The sequence below is a fragment of the Acanthopagrus latus genome, chromosome 2, assembly GCF_904848185.1.
Source record: "Acanthopagrus latus isolate v.2019 chromosome 2, fAcaLat1.1, whole genome shotgun sequence".
In the NCBI taxonomy this organism is placed as follows: domain Eukaryota; kingdom Metazoa; phylum Chordata; class Actinopteri; order Spariformes; family Sparidae; genus Acanthopagrus; species Acanthopagrus latus.
Window position 1 is genome coordinate 14,680,324 of NC_051040.1, and position 16,055 is coordinate 14,696,378.

At 40.5% G+C, this 16,055-nt stretch overlaps 1 protein-coding gene across 1 annotated transcript in view; it reads right to left on the reverse strand.

Annotated features, from left to right (window-relative positions):
• Window positions 1-10,618: 10,618 nt before the first annotated feature.
• The window catches only part of drd2a (dopamine receptor D2a), a 46,948-nt gene continuing 41,511 nt past the window's right edge, over window positions 10,619-16,055 (reverse strand). The window contains exons 5-8 of the mRNA XM_037087726.1: window positions 15,322-15,530; window positions 13,103-13,189; window positions 12,397-12,784; window positions 10,619-11,631 (exon numbers count right to left, since the gene is read on the reverse strand). Coding sequence (XP_036943621.1) covers window positions 11,435-11,631; window positions 12,397-12,784; window positions 13,103-13,189; window positions 15,322-15,530 — 881 coding nt within the window. The 3' untranslated portion in view covers window positions 10,619-11,434. The remainder of the gene's footprint in view (window positions 11,632-12,396; window positions 12,785-13,102; window positions 13,190-15,321; window positions 15,531-16,055) is intronic.

Genomic DNA, 16,055 nt, shown 5'->3' on the forward strand with positions numbered 1-16,055 from the left:
TTTTCCAGCTGTGCAGGAGGCTACATCCCAAGAAAATGTACTTAATTTACTGCAGAAATGTCGAGACTTTTTTCTTTCATATTGATGTATTGTGCTTTAAGAGGGAGTTATATATCACAGCAGAATTGTGTGCTCAAGATTAATGACTGTGAAATGACAGTTCACATAATCATAGCGGCCAAACATCTAAATTAAAAAAAAAAAATGATAAAGATAATGTCCTGAAATAAAAAAAACATCTATTAGTAGTTCTGCAAAAAATTGATGTTATGTGTAAGCAGGATTTTAATATCCTTGGAGAGCAATTTGCAGGTTTTCTTCCCCTACACTTAAAGGGAGTAATGGGGCAGCCATTTAATTATGAAGCTATTTAATTATGCAGAATCCACTCCCTGTGCTTGTGACTCAAGAGCAGCATGTTTGAGTAAGGAACATTTGACCAATTCAAGAGAGAGGAGTTTCTGTCAAAATAAAAAAAGAATATAAATATATATATGAAATGAATGTTTGATTCGATCAAGGTCGGACAAGGAGGCTCTTGGCCTTAACATTAATATAGTTGTGTTTCTGTCTCTTGTTTTTCCTTTTGCACCCTTTTTTTAAAAAATGTTTTTGTTTTTATCATGAATGCATAAAGAGAAAGAAAAAAAATCAAACAGGGGATTTCAGCAACATTGACCAACACTTTATGCAGATTAATAACAAACAGAAGCTCCTACTTCAGAGCAAGTGCCCTGGAGATCACAATATCATTACCTTCAAACACTTCTGCTGCCAGGATGACAGTGAGTGAAGCACCCCTCAGATATGTATCTGTTTCATTTCCTCCCGCCTTCACCTCTTGTCATTCAGACCTCAGTAAAGACTACTTCCAACCTCTGCAGATGAACGAGAACCATTAACATCACAAGCCTTTTTAATCCTCAGCAGCACACCTCAACCTTTAGTTAATGCGTCTTGCTTCCTGTCATGCTTAACAGGCTCCTCAGTCACTTATTGTATGCATTATTGAGTACTAGTCAGGAGTGGCAGGCAGCAATGTCAAACAGCGCAGACACAGGCACGCTAATTCACTGCGCTGCGTGAGATCGGACAGCATTTAACAGATGTATGGCGACGCAGCACAATGACGCAAAGTGAAGTGAAATTTTGAGCGTGTGCTTTCATGGATATTAATGCAGGGACCAACTTGTTATTGAACAATTATTTAAAATTGTATCCATTTCTTATTCAAATTCTTCTTCATTCAACACTTTTTTCGTCATTGTACATTGTTATAAAGTCATCATACCATAGTCTACAGCTACTAACTTAGCTAGAGTTTTCCCTTGATAACCTCTGTGTTGTAAAAATTTGTACAATTTATAAAGTACAATATAAAGGAATAAAGGAATACCACAAGAATAATAAGTTTCCCCTGTGAAAATCACTTCATTAATATGGTCTGTTCTTAAGCAACAAAACACGTCCATGTCCTAATAGCTCTGAATGGGGTGTTTCTAACCCAGAATGTGCTCTATATTCTGCAGTGAGGTCTCACTCATAACTTATTCACTACAAGATCGACACTTATGAACCCACATGTTCTACTGTTGAATCAGTTATGAACAAGACCTCACTCAAGAATGAATATCACATTTTGAGTGACCCTGAATGCAATAATTGGCGCTTTATCGTATATAATATATAGTCAAGATGCTGCAACACATGCTAATAAGCAACTTGTTAATAGTGAATATGTGTTCCCTGGTGTTACCCATACAACTTTAGGGCCCTGACACGTACACTTTGGGACCGCCAGTTGGTGTCTTTGGCCCCATTTTTTGCTGTTTGACCCACGGCATTGGCATTAACTGGCTTTAAGGCCGACGTAGCATGCTGACAGAAAAATCACGCAAATACAGCAATCAGCATTCTCCTCCCGTTCACTTCGTTCATGTACTTGCATGTGTTCCGTGCTATTTGTCCCCTCTTAGCTCTTGTTCACTCTGCCCAGGTGCTCCACAATTTGGTTGCTTAATGAGTTGCACCTGGCCTGCGAGACGCTTACAACGCTCCTGTGCCAGCATCAGAGAGGAGAGGCTGCAGATCTCGACGCCTCTTAGCCTGGGATTTTGTTCCGCCATTCTGTTTTATCAAGTGTCTTTTTGGTAGTCCTGATTTAATGGCTTGATTGTTTACTTGGCTTAATGCTACATACAATTGTGCTGTCCCAACATGTGTCAATCCTCGATCATGATTTGGAGTTCGGGGCGGGTGGTAGTTTGTCTTTGTATTGCTATCACAAACATAAAGAGACATAAGAGACAATATTTGATTTATATAATCAGTGTATACCTATTATATAAGTTGCTTCAGGAGACAATGTTGCTGCCTCTGTTTGCAAACCCTAACCCTAACCCCAAACATGTGCCTCCCTCATTGTCATAAAATTTTTTTTAAAAAGTAGGAAAAGCCAGTTTCTGTTTGTGGGTAAAGAACTGACATTTACAGCTTATGTTTCCCTGTATTCTCGTGATGGCTTTGTGGTTTTGGTTGTTTATGGGAGGAGGGTAACCTTCATTGTCTAATAAAACCAAACTTGTAACGGCCCATGATGGCTTATTTTTGCTGTGCTGATAACACTGTGGCCTCCTGTTTTAGCTTCATCTATAATCCCACAGAAAAAGGGTGTGTGGCTATGTGGTATAGGTTTTGAAATGTTCCAATAAAATCGGGCAACATCTCCATTCAGAACCCCCTCCTGAAATCCCTTTGGCATTCTTTGCAGCAAGGTAGAAGCAATATACATGTATCGAGAATGGGTTATCTGCTATGACCCTGCCAGTCTCCACAAAGCCAGGATCTAGGAGAGAAAAGCAATGTCCTTGAACGTATATGTGTTTTAGGTCTAAAATTTCTCTGTGAAGATGTAGTGCGCTATTTCTTCACCATCGCTAATATTTAGAATGATTTTGTATAAATGTAAAGTACATGACATTTTTTTTGTAGGACAAATATTTCAAATAGGCTCACATGGGATCATTCAGATACTGAAAGTTATGATCCCTGGTTTTAATGCACAGATGCCACTACAGACTAGGGGGACACGTTTTTCTAAATGTAGGCACTTTATTGACTTTCTGAAGACTTAATACCAGCAAACTTTTCTGCATAATCAGGGTGGCAAAGCTTTAAAATCTGGCTCTGATGCACCCGTGTCTGATTCATCTACTTCTTTGCGAACAGTGAATCAATAAAGAATAATTGCCTTTACCTTGATTCACCTTTTGGCGAGATAAGGAGGATAAGTGAACTTCTGTTTGGCTCTCCCTCGAGTGGAATGGAGAAGAGTCAGCAGGGAAAGGAAATGAAATACAAGGGAATGATCTAGTCGCTATCTTAGTGGAGAAGTAGGTGAAGTTGCCCAAGTATGCATGATTTGTTCCACGTATGTAAGAAAGTTGATTTTCTTGAATCTCATTCAAAACACTTGTTTTAATTGAGTTGGTCGCCATCCCAAAGTGTCTGTATTTGAAGAGCTGGGAATGAAACTCAAAAACCTACTTTCTAACAAAGTGCCCCTTTGAATTGTCCATTTTAACAACTTAAAACAATCTTTTTAAATTCTCACTTAGCAGCAGAAACCTCATTAAAAATACAAAACATATCTCAGTGTGCTTAGATGTAGCCACAGTCCTGCTGGGAACATTTCACTGAACCCACAAACCTAATTAACAAACTCACCGATGATATGAAAAGAGCAAATATTAAAAAATAAATAAATAAATAAACACGTCATTCTATTTCTGTGGGTTAGGTGCAGCACTCCAGTCCCTCTCCTGTGTCTGATTGCAGAGGGGAAGTGTAGAGAGGAAAGGACTTGAGGGGAGCGGTGCGCAAAAGCGGCGAGTGGAGCACATGAAACAGGGCTAAAGTGGAGACGGAGAGGGGGGAAGAAGGAAGGACTCATCTCACCAAGCTTGTGATTATGACTGTGCACCAAGAGAGCTCTCCAATTTCTCACATTCACTCCCAGCACAATTAACAACACATGCCACGGCTCCTGTGCCAAACCCCTGGCTTCCTGTTTGATAGACCGCTGCTAAGATTTAGATTGATGCTCTGCCTCGGGGGGATAAATGATTAGAAATCACTCCAACCTATCTTCAGAGATTTCCAATAAAGCAGCGGAGGGAGCCAGGTGGAATCAGTAGGTCGGGGGAACTGGAGTTGAAAAAGCTCTGCTCACTGAACTTCACTTCATTCATTTGCTTTCAACATCGTCCTGTCATGCACATCAAGGCAAGTTTGCAGAATCAGAGAGGAAACAAGACATGGAGCATATCCAATCGATCCAATCGTACAAATTGCAATATTTCCCTTGTTTCACCCCCCCTTTTCAGGCGCACCTTGAGATTAAAAGACTTTTATATTTTGAAGCTTTGCCGTGTTCTTATTTGACGCCTTTCAGCTCGGCTCCACCGTGCAATTGATTTGCCGGTGCCAGTGTGGCAGCTTCCCCCCCGTAATGGCGTCATGATTAGCACTGCGGCACCTGTCTTAGTGATGTAATGTGAATGCAGATGAACGGGTAAATCATAATATCATTACACCCCGCGACATTATGTGAATCATTCTGAAAGTAGATCTATCAGGCATAAATCTGCCAAGAATGTGTCTTTAATTCAGATTTAATTAAGTGTTTAAACTTCGTGACACGTGTGGCTACAGATAATTTAAATTGAGTTGTGACTTTTCTTCTCCGTTTATCGTCCCCCATTCTTATTCATATCTCATCTCTGCCATTGTTGCTCAAAAAACATCCACTGAGGTATGTAGAGGTTATTACTCATGATTATCTGACAGTGTTCATAAAAAACTGTGCAACACGAGCGTGTCCCATGCTCCCTTTGCCTGTTAGGTGTTTTTATCTTTGTCATCCCTTATAAACTCTGTTATCGCTCGAGGGGGCGCGAACGAACAGCGTGCGAGAACCATCAGGTTAAAGCTGCATTTGAAGCAATAACTGCTGTAATCAAGAGCTGTAACAAGGGGGAGTGTATTCATACTTTTCAACGGGCATTTCATTCAACATCCAAATGAGTGCAATCATTTAATACTTGCTGATATCCTCGAGTGGTGCTTGAGCTGTTGGACGGCCACCGAGACAAACACATAATCTAAAAGGTCATGATGAGCTGTTCAGAGGGGTGTGAGTGTCTCATTGGAGCTGATAAGAGTGCAGAGGCTGCTTTGCTTCTTCACGTTCCATGATGATGATTAGTGTGGGCAGAGTACATGAGTGCTTCACTAATAGCAAGACAGTGCAATTATATTATTCATTGTGAACAATGCTAATACGGAGATAATTAGCATCAGGCACACTGCAGGTAATAGATGCTTCAAATGTGATCACTTCTGACCTCCTGTAGCGGTGCACATAGCAGAAATGTTAGCAGTAGTCAGGGCTTCGCCGGTCGCGTTTGTGGTGACAGAAGCGAAGAGTACTATTGTTTTCTAGCCCTGTTTTCCTGACCAAAAGAGGCATTTGAAGCCAAACCATGATATCTTCCTGACCCTAACCAAGTGGTTTTTGCACCTAAAGCTAACCAGAGCATTAACACATGAGAGAAAAATAGAAAATTCAACTTAAACACGCATAAAATTGCAACATAAAGAAATGTACAGCCGTGGTTTTGCAGAACTGTACTTAGCTAACAATTCTTCTGGCTGTTAGGATGCAAAAGCGCACAGTTCTTGCATGCTTAAGGCCACAGGCTTTGTGTTATCACAGGTAAACCCAACAGTGAGGGTTATATTAAATTAATTAAAATCTGACATTGAGCTTATAGCTCAATACGTTCCCATGAGGCCTATGCTTCCTCAGCTTTTATGACTTATTGCACACTGCAGTGAAGAAACGTATGAATCTACAAGTCAGAAAAACAAAATAAAACAAGTAGCCCTGTCTGTTCTTTAGCTTCATTGGTTTTGTTGTCCTTGGTATGAGCTGTAATGTTTAATCCTGTATCACATTGGGAGAAATGTAGAAATTCCCTCTATGTGTGCACATCCTTGTACAATAATACTGATTCTGACAACAATAGAATACCCATGGCGATTTTTCCTTTAATGATGCTCACAGAAAAAAAAAAAAACTAAAAACATGTTCTTTAGCTGCGCATACATAGAAACCATAACCAAGGACATGTTGGGCCAAAAAAAACATCTCAGCGTGACAGAAAAGTTGTGCTCGGAAAAACATCAGAGGCCCAACTTCCAACCGAAGTTCATATGAAATATTCAGAAATATTTTTGTCATTTCAGTCCCTAAAGCACACTCTATAGGAATCTGACAGATCTAAAGGAACCAAAACCACTGAAGCAAAAAACTAAAGCGAATGCCGAAAAAAAAAAGCTACAGCTACTAGAGTACCACAGAATGAGACATGGTTTTACAAACCATACATAAAAAAATGCAACAAAAGAAAAATAAAATAATCAAAGCACTGTAGGCAAACATGCTTGTATACGGTGACACAATATCACACACCTTTTGTCCGCCTTAAGCAGGCAGAGCGACGGTGGTTACAGCTCTTTGACTTTGAAGGATAACTACTCATTTCTCCAGACGGCATCACCATATTGTACCACTTTGTCTCATTAAGCGCGGCGCGTTCAGGGCCCCAGGCAGAGAATAAAATGCTGCTGGTTGAAGGTCCAGTAGTATTCACTGTTAAGGGTTCCTTGGTATAAGAGGATTTCAATAATTCAGGGAAGGCCATTATCATTCAGTTAATTAGGAGTCACCTTCTTGCTCGAAAATGCCGTGCACGCAACCCCGCCTCTGTTTGCACTCTTCCCCCTTCAGCCTCTGGGACTATTTTTGGGACATGCCTGTCACTGCGCTCTGCATCGCTGTGCACTGCACCGAGGTGACAAGGGGAAAACACCCACTGGAGGAGAGGGGGAAGACAGACATGAGGAAGCCTCTCCTAAGGGTCCTCACGCTACAGCATCCCATGTCGTGCACAACAAACTGCCAAGGTTACCTTCTTTTACGTGTCTTTGATTTTCCTCAAGGCAGAGTAATATCATAAATCACAGAGGAGTACAACTGCTCGGCCATGTGTCATTTTTTTTTTTCGGACGCGGTGTTGGAGAGACAAGCCAGAGATTGACGGCTACTAGGTAGTGTGTGTGAATGTGTTGTGGGTGACATCAAAGTCGAACGGATCCTCGGTACATCAGTGGCGCTTGAATTGGAGCCCCAGGGGGAGTGACACTGGGGGCAGGCTGGCCGGCATTCACAGATTTCCCCTGATGTAATCAGAAATTTAATCAGAAACACGAGCTGCCCCGCGGCAACAACAGTAAAAAGAACGATCAAAACCACAGCTGTTTAAAGATCAACAAAAAGGTACAAAAAGATTGCATTACCATTGTGGGGGGTAGACACTAAACATGCTTGTGTATGTGCGGCCCTGTGTTTACACAAACAAGCTATTAATTATTTATGCATTCTGATTCTGCTGTTGAATCTCTTGTGAGTTTTTTACTGACACTAGATTGGGATACATGTAAATGACGGCTATGTGTTGATAATTAAAATACCAAATAAAGACACCACAAAAGCTAGAGAAGCATAAAAAAAGAAAAAAAAAATAACACTGGGGCTATAATTGATTAATATATAGACGTAACAGGAGCTACAAATTGCTTACCAGTGCCGCCGCTAATTAAAATGATTCACAAGCTATTACAGAGAAAGGAGCGTTAACAGGAGGCATCCAGTTTCTCAGGGTCGGAAAATTCCTCCAGGGATTTTATTATGGAAGCATATACTGTACATGTGTCACACAGGAACAAAAGGAGATCCATATTTAGCAGAAAGGATACACATTGATTATATATGAACCTCTGCACATAAGCCAGGGTTTAAGAAGATTACATCTGACTGAATAGAATATTATGACATGCTCCTCACGCATAAATATTTCAGTACGTAACCATGTTTTATACCTCCTGGCGTCCCAGTGGGAGCAACCCAAAGTGAAATTTGAGGCGCAAAATCAAATTATTTCACTGGTTGTCTGAACTGAAACGAATGTTGCTTCCTGTCCTTGTTTTCCCCAGCTCCTCCATAACAACTTGGCTCTGATAGCGTCTGCTTGGGGGAAAATAGAATGCCAATGTCCTCGGAGATGGTGGAAGTCCATTAAGCTATGTCACCGAGCGCCTCACATCAGTCAGCCGCCGCCTGAAGTGACTCGGTGCAACTGACGACACCCTCTCTGCCGCTGTTGTTCGACGAAAGACGACAAGAGGAAATTTAAAGGCATCAGAAAGTTTGGAGCCGCCGCCAGGAAATTCCAATAGTTTGTGTCCCCTGTAGGCTGTGTTTTAACTCAATGGTACAGGGTTTATAAATACATAATCACAACTACACTCAGAAAAGTCAGTGGGTTAAATTGTGTGGTTTTTTTTTTTAAACGTACAAAGAGTTAGATATGAAGATATTTACTCTCACATGTCCATTCTATAGGAGACTGGTATCACCAGACGACAGCTAGCATAGCTATAGAGGACGGAAAACGAGGAAACAGCAGACTCTGTCTAAAGGTGACACAATCAACTCAGGAATGAATATGCCATATCTCATTTTCTGACTAAGAACTTCCTTGCATACATTCCCCTGCAAAACCAAAACTTGTTATTTCATTTTGATGATGTGCGGCTTGAACAAATAAGATATCGTTGTCACATAACATTATGTAGACCCCCCCGCGCAATTTGTGTGGGGGGCCTCATAAAAATGTGTTGAAAACTTGTATGTTGCAGTAAACATGTCTGTAATGCTGTGATCCTGCCCTCTCAATGAAGTCACATGGTGCAGAGTGATGGAGGGGCTCAGACACTGCGCCATCAAAACGATTTTGAATCTGTTATAAAGTTGCAGAATGTTACTTTAATGTCTGGGCCGACTGATTCAGTCACATTCAGCTCTTACAGGTAACACCAGGGACAACTTCAGAAGCTGTGCATGAAACTGTTACTATTGTTTCTTTGGAGAAACTGGAAATTGCCTTCCTATCTCTATTCATCACTGTCAAACAATTTCGTTTCTGCGTGTTGGAGCACATCCTCACAGTAAAAACAGGTGAACTCTGCAAGTCCGGAGTCCTCTGCCAGCAACGACAGCAGCAACACTGTCCACAAGAGATGAAATGCCTCAAAGCAACAATTTTGCATTCTGTTACCTTTGTCAGTGGAGTTGGACTCAGTGAATGCTGACAGCGGTACAGGAATGCTGGAATCATGTTACTGGTTTTGTTGGTGTTGCTGTTTCTGCCTCTTGCCTCTCGTGTCGGCCTGGTTGTAATACTGATTGGTTTTTTCCCAGAAAATGATGCAACACTGGACAGTCTTTGGTTTGACTTTGGTCATCAAAAGACTGATGTTACGCTTGACCTCATAGAATACTACAATCCAAAGCCACATCAAAAGCATTACACCATGCCCGAGAGACATCCTCCCTTGAGAAGGATTTCTCTCCCAGGATGGACAGACATGTAGTAGATGTCGTGTGAATAGAATAGATAAAAATAGTAAAAATAGTGTACGGACAGTCAGGACGGAAATAACGCAGATGGACTTTTAACAAATTAAGACTAAAGAGTCAATTTGGGCTCAAAATACCACACTTTTTCTCCATGTGATAACATTGCGTCAGTGTTCGAAGTGTTCTTTTGGCACCTAGACATGAAAAACTGCATTTTTTTTGCACATTGTTTCCAACAAATATCAATTTAAAAAGAAATCCAGTGATTTGCAGATTGTATTTATTTGTCTGTATAATAATAATAATAATAAAGGCCCTGGCAACTATAGATTTTGTGATTTCACTAAACACTGCGCTGTGAGCACTGTCGTTGTTTTAACTAACTTCCTGTCCGGTTTGTTGTTGGCAATCCTCACCCTCCTCTCTGCGCCAACACATGAACACACAGCGGTAAACGCCAGACTCCGCCAGGATCCTGCGCTCTACACGTTCTCTATGGGCAGGGATACAGGAACAACCTTCCTTTCTCTTTGACTGCATGAGAACGAGTGAGGAGAGACGTGTGTTACTGACCAAACACTCGACAACAGCGGTTAAGCTGCAGTAGTCGGTGGATAAAAATTCATCCAAACGTTAACATAATCTTTGTTTGTAATCTCTTTATTGTTGAACTGAAAATAATGCAGTTCGATTTGTTGCCCAATGAAAACACACACAGATGTATTGCTGTAACTATCATTTCAGGTTTGCCAAATTTGCCTCATTCGAAGTCCGCAAAATTCCTCCAGGAGGATGCTCCAGGGGCAGCGCACATCCGCATGATTATACCTGGAAGCTGCAAAAGTCCACATACAGGTCATTAGTCTGCCATGGGTGCAACTTTGCCGCAGCACTGCTCGGAGTTACTTCCAGTAAACAACATTACTCAAACTGCAGGCCAGTAGTGGGAATAAGAGAGAGGCTGCTGAATAAAGTCAGAGTGTCTGAATGAAGTCATTTATGGGTTGAAGACTGATATTCATGTGGCACTTTACAGAGTGTCTCATAACTTCATTTATTGGACGTCTTTTTGTCTTTTTTTTTTTTTTGTTAAACATACACGTCATGAGAAGTCAAGTAGAGGAGCAGTGTAGCATGCATCACATTTTCATTGCAGGCATATAATCACAGTTAATGTGTTAAGAAAACTATATACAGCAAATAATAACAGTAATAATAACATTAACAATAATATATGATTTTTTTTTCTCAATTTATAAAATTGCAAATATGTGGATATTGGCATAGCCACATTATACAGCAAGTAAAATCGCCTCATCTTGAACACACATTCCAATCAGTAATTTTAAAATGAGAGAGAGAGAGAGAGAGAGAGAGAGAGAGAGAGAGAGAGAGAGAGAGAGAGCGCGTTTAGATTTAAGATTAAGAGCTCACGTATCAGCTTTAACACTGCAATGAACACTGACTCGATATCTATAGGATTTGTAGAGTATTTTCATTATCAAAACATAAAGCACACACAATAAATAGCAGTTGTATGTGTGTGGTATACACAGATGGCTCCTTACGTGACAAGCACAATGATTTCTTTTTTCGAGCACAACGTTACAGTTTTTCTTTTTCTCCATGAAACAGCTCATTGTTACAGACATTTCTTGTTTTACATTCAGTGATTTGGAGAACAGGGACTCCACAAACAATGCACATATAGAGCCAACATGCCTTTCAAAAAAAGACAAGTTTATCAGTCACTCAGCTCCGTAACGTTAAAAAGCAGATTGCAGATTCCCCCTGTGGTGCTTTTCCCTTAACAGGATGAGGTATTTGCCAGAGGAGACGCTTTCATCCGTCGTTCCTTCCTCGGTCTGATCAGACGAGTCATGTCGCAGTTCAGCAGTGCAAGATCTTAATGAATGCCTTTCTGAACTCGACATTAAAGGTGGTGTATATGATGGGATTTACGGCGCTGTTCACGTAGCCCAGCCAAGTGAAAGCGTTATACATCTCGGCGGGGACCTTGCATTTTGTGCAGTGGGTGTTCAAGATGTGCGTAATGAAAAATGGCAGCCAGCATATGATGAAGACACCTGAGGATGTACGAGAAAAACACTGAATTGTAAGAGAGAGACAGTTGAAGAAAAATACTTATTACACCAAGATAAGGGCAACACTGTAAGGAGAAGTTGGACTAATAGAGGCATCAAGGGTATTTCCTTCTGTTGCATCACCGCCTGCCTTGTTTGCAAGCTCTGTTTTAGGTCTTACCAAAATATCTGAGATGGAAATAACAATGCATTCACAGGCAGACAGCTGGGAGCTTGAGCAAAAGAAGAAGAGGAGTTTTTCTAAAATGCACATTACAGGATAGGCTTGTGGTGAATTAGAACAGAAACAAATATCAAGATGACAAATCAAAAAACAGCTGGTCTTGTGCATCCTCCTCAGAAGAGGTGTGAGCAAACGCTTTCAGCTCAGCTGCTTCATAGAAGACTTCGGCTTAAAAGAAGGTACAAAGAACGCCTTTTCAAATCAAGTTGGGATCCCAGTGCTTGGATTATGCTGTACAAGCTGTGGGTAGCTATTTGTTTCTGTTGTGTGTGTGTGTTCTTTTTAATTTCCATCTTAAAAGTCCCTATCTGCTTCAGTTGTTTAACAGAATGCCACAATGCTGTTTTGCTGTGAATTCCCAATGTTTTGTGGACTCTGGAACTGAGAGTGAGTAGATAATGATGAGTTTCTATTTATGGGTGAACTTTGCGAAAAGTTTAATTGATTGATTTCTAAATTATTTACACCAAACAGAAAATTGAGTTAAAAAAAAAAAAAAATCAGTCAGAAGTGAACCAACTTACCCAGGACAATGGCTAACATCTGTGTGGCCTTCTTCTCCTTCTGCTGGGAGATCTTCCTCTTGCTCAAGGTCTTTACAGAGGTCTGAGTCTTCCCATTAGGTAAGGCCTGCGTCTGGAAGGCTTTGGCCACGACGGGAGCTGAATCCCCCAGGGCCCCCTTAGCAGGGTCTCCGTTCTTTTCCGCTTTCTGACCCTCTTCGGGGGGCGTGGGAGGACTAGAGGTGGGGCTAGCGTTAGCCTTGTTGGGCATCAATAGCTGGTGGCTGGTGGCCGGAGTGTCGCCGAGAGCACACTGTGGCTGCTGCTTCTGTTTCTGGCTGCTGCCACTGTTGTTCAGCTCATCCAGCTCGAGATCTTCCCCTTCGTTGACCCCATCTTTGATGAATATCTGAGCAAGGTCACAAAAGCACAGATTCAGTTTTTGTTTTTTCTGTTAGGAAATTGCACAATCTGTGACATCTAAAATAGTATGAATTAAAAAAGAGAACAAATTACCCCAGTTTGAGTTTAAAATTAAGTTTTTCTTTGCTCACAGAGGAAGAAAGGTGCATTTTAAGCTGTTTTCTCTTCTTGAAATGAAGGAAGGTGACACTTTTGCTAAATGTTTCATGTGCAAACCAAATGTGTTTCTGACAATTACGCTTTCCGAGAAACAAAAAGAAAAAAGCTTTAAGCATGAGAAAAAAAAAAAATAAAGAGCACACACCACTTTCTTCTTGTTGACAGGAAAACTCCCATTAGATTTAACAATCATGGTGCACAACCTCACATCCTCTGGATGAGTGCACTTATCCTGAAATGAGAACAGCTGTGTCAGGAAAGGAGAAGGTACAATGTCAAAGCACAACTGATAAAAGGGCTGTCTAAGCACAGGTCCCACTGCCTACCAGGTCAAATGAACCTGCATCAAGCTCTGGCACAGAAAGTCTGTTTACCAGGATTATGATCTACATCTCCAAGTCCATTAACCGGACAGCTTAAGAGTCTGTCAGCTGAGATTATTTTACTGAGATGATCCAAACTCATCCAGCAATTAACGGCATAAGCGGAACTTTATGTAAATGTTGTTCTCTTACTATAAATATAAAGATCATGAACGTAATCCGTCAATATGCTGCCATATAATGACTTCACGGATCATTAAATTATATGGTAATGTATAGTCTACACGCTCACGCACTCTCACACATGCAGAGCCATGCATGAACATGAGTAATGCGGTGCTCTGGATCAAAAGCATTACTTTGGCTTCCTGTGCAGAGTCCATCGAGCATCAGTGTGTCAGTAAAATCAATAACCAGAAAAGAAAAAGGTCATCTGAGGGCCATCTTATTTACAGTTGCGTGACGGCTTTCGACACCGAAATAAATGTAAATGTAACGCTGAAATGAAACTGAATGGAACCAGTTACATTTACATATAGAGGAGAAGAACAACATTCGAAATGCTTTAGATGTACCTGAGCCATGCTCTTTAATATACCGCCTTGAGTGTTATCCACTGTTTGTTTCTTGTTTTTTTTTTAGTTTTTTTTTTTTAAAGAAAATCAATTCTCTTCTCTCTTCTCTCTCTGTCTGTGCTTTTACCTTCACCGTATGTTCTAATTTCATACAATGCCTGAGCATCAAACCATGGAACATAATTGTTTTGAGAAAATATTTGACAGCAGTTTTATAAAGACACAAAGGGCAAGAGACTTTTTCATGTTATCTGTTTAAACTGGTTGAAAAAGATATCATTCTAAATAGGTTCAAGAAGTACGGAAGCCTTAAGCAGCCATTGGTCAAACAGTCTTTCCTTTGTTTCCCCACGGCAACGAGTTAAACCCTATTTGTTTTCTTGAGATCACGCATTATCTATGTCACCATTATGAGATAACCACTAGTTGTTTTCCCAAGGTAACGAGAAAAGTTTGCCAAGATGTCCAGATAACGAACTTTGTGTTCCCAGGATTACAGATTAATTATGTCATTATCAAAAGAGAACTGTTGTTTTCCACAGATTATGAGATTTAGTAGCTGAAGCTATATAAGTCCCAAATCACTGCAGGAACCTTTGCATTATGTGAAGCGATGTCAGATGAACCAGAGCATTTTGATTGATGTAGTCCATTTTCCTGCAAATAAGTATAGATATTTTTTTGTTTTCTGAAGATCACAAGTTAATTATATCACGGAATAACACATGTTGAGTTTGTTTTCTTGAGATTGAGAAAACAAGCATTTATATCACGAGACAACAAGATTAATTAACCCGTTATCAAGAGAAAACAAAAGTTCTTCCCTCTTATTACTGACAGCTTCATGTTTAATACATCAGCAATGAGCCATGAGTAGCATCTGATTTAAGATGAACATTTACTAATTAATATAAATACGTTATTGCACCAATAATAATAACACCCATTAATGAGGGTAGATTCTTATACCCAGGCCAATCAGAAGTTGTAGCCTACTGGACAGTTATATTGTTGCACCTATTGCTTATAATATCACATTAATAGTTAAATAATAAAACAAACAAAAAGTTCATAGAATGTTCATATTCTGCTTTAAAACTCAAAAGAACCCCTTATAGAGCAGTGTGTATGAGTCGCTAGAATCTTTTGATTGAATTTTACTTGTTATCATGGGAAATTATATGTTCGTGACCATTTAGGGATTTGTAAAAAAAAAAAAATGCATTTTAAATGAATACAAGCTTGCAAAGAGTAACACTTCATACAAAGACTGTATATGTTACTTCAATGGCTTTAGTCTGATCACATACTGTAGACCTCAGTGTTGATTAATACATTCAAAAGGCACAGACAGAAGGGAGCTCTGGTATGATAAAGGTGTAAATCTCAAATCTCAATCTCACTTTCATGTCAGAGCCATAAAGGCGTTCATTGTAAACGGCGACCGTATTGCTAGAGCAGCTCACCTTCAGTGAAGTGGCCACATCAGGGTCGGCAGCCTGACAGACGCGCTGCTTTGGCTTTGTGTTTACACGTTTCCTGCGCTTCCTCAGGACCACATAAATTTGCACATAAACCAGCAGAGTGATGATGAAGGGAACATAGAAGGACACGATGGAAGAGTACACCACAAAGGCCGGATTGGCGATCACACAGAGAGACTCGTCGCGAGTTGCTGTGGAGATAAGCACAGGGTGAAGAAAGGTTTCAGACTGTGTGTTGTGTTCTGTCCAAAATTGTTTTCTTTATATAAGTATGGTTGAATTGCATTTTTGTCAATGTGCCTCTTGAAAATCTTTCTAAAGTAAAAACCGGGAAACTTTGTTTGGTTTGAACTTGTGGCTAACAACGAACGGCTTCTCTTTGATTTCTATCTCTTGAGGATTCATCCAAAACTGGAACCAATCCCACACTTCCCTCACTCTTGGAGGTCATTCACACATCTTTCTTTTTTCTCCCATGCACATTTACTTCGACCGCCATGTTGCTTATCCAGGAAGCTGCCACCGCGCCTCTATCTGCTGCCAAATGTAGAGATCATATCATCCCAATTTTCAACTCCCTGCACTGGTTGCTTGTTAATTTTAGATGTCACTGATTTACTTTTGAAGCCAGCCAAATTGGCGCTCTGAGCTACATCGCCAACTCTCTTAACTCCCTTCACAAACACACACGCATGCACACACACACACACACACAC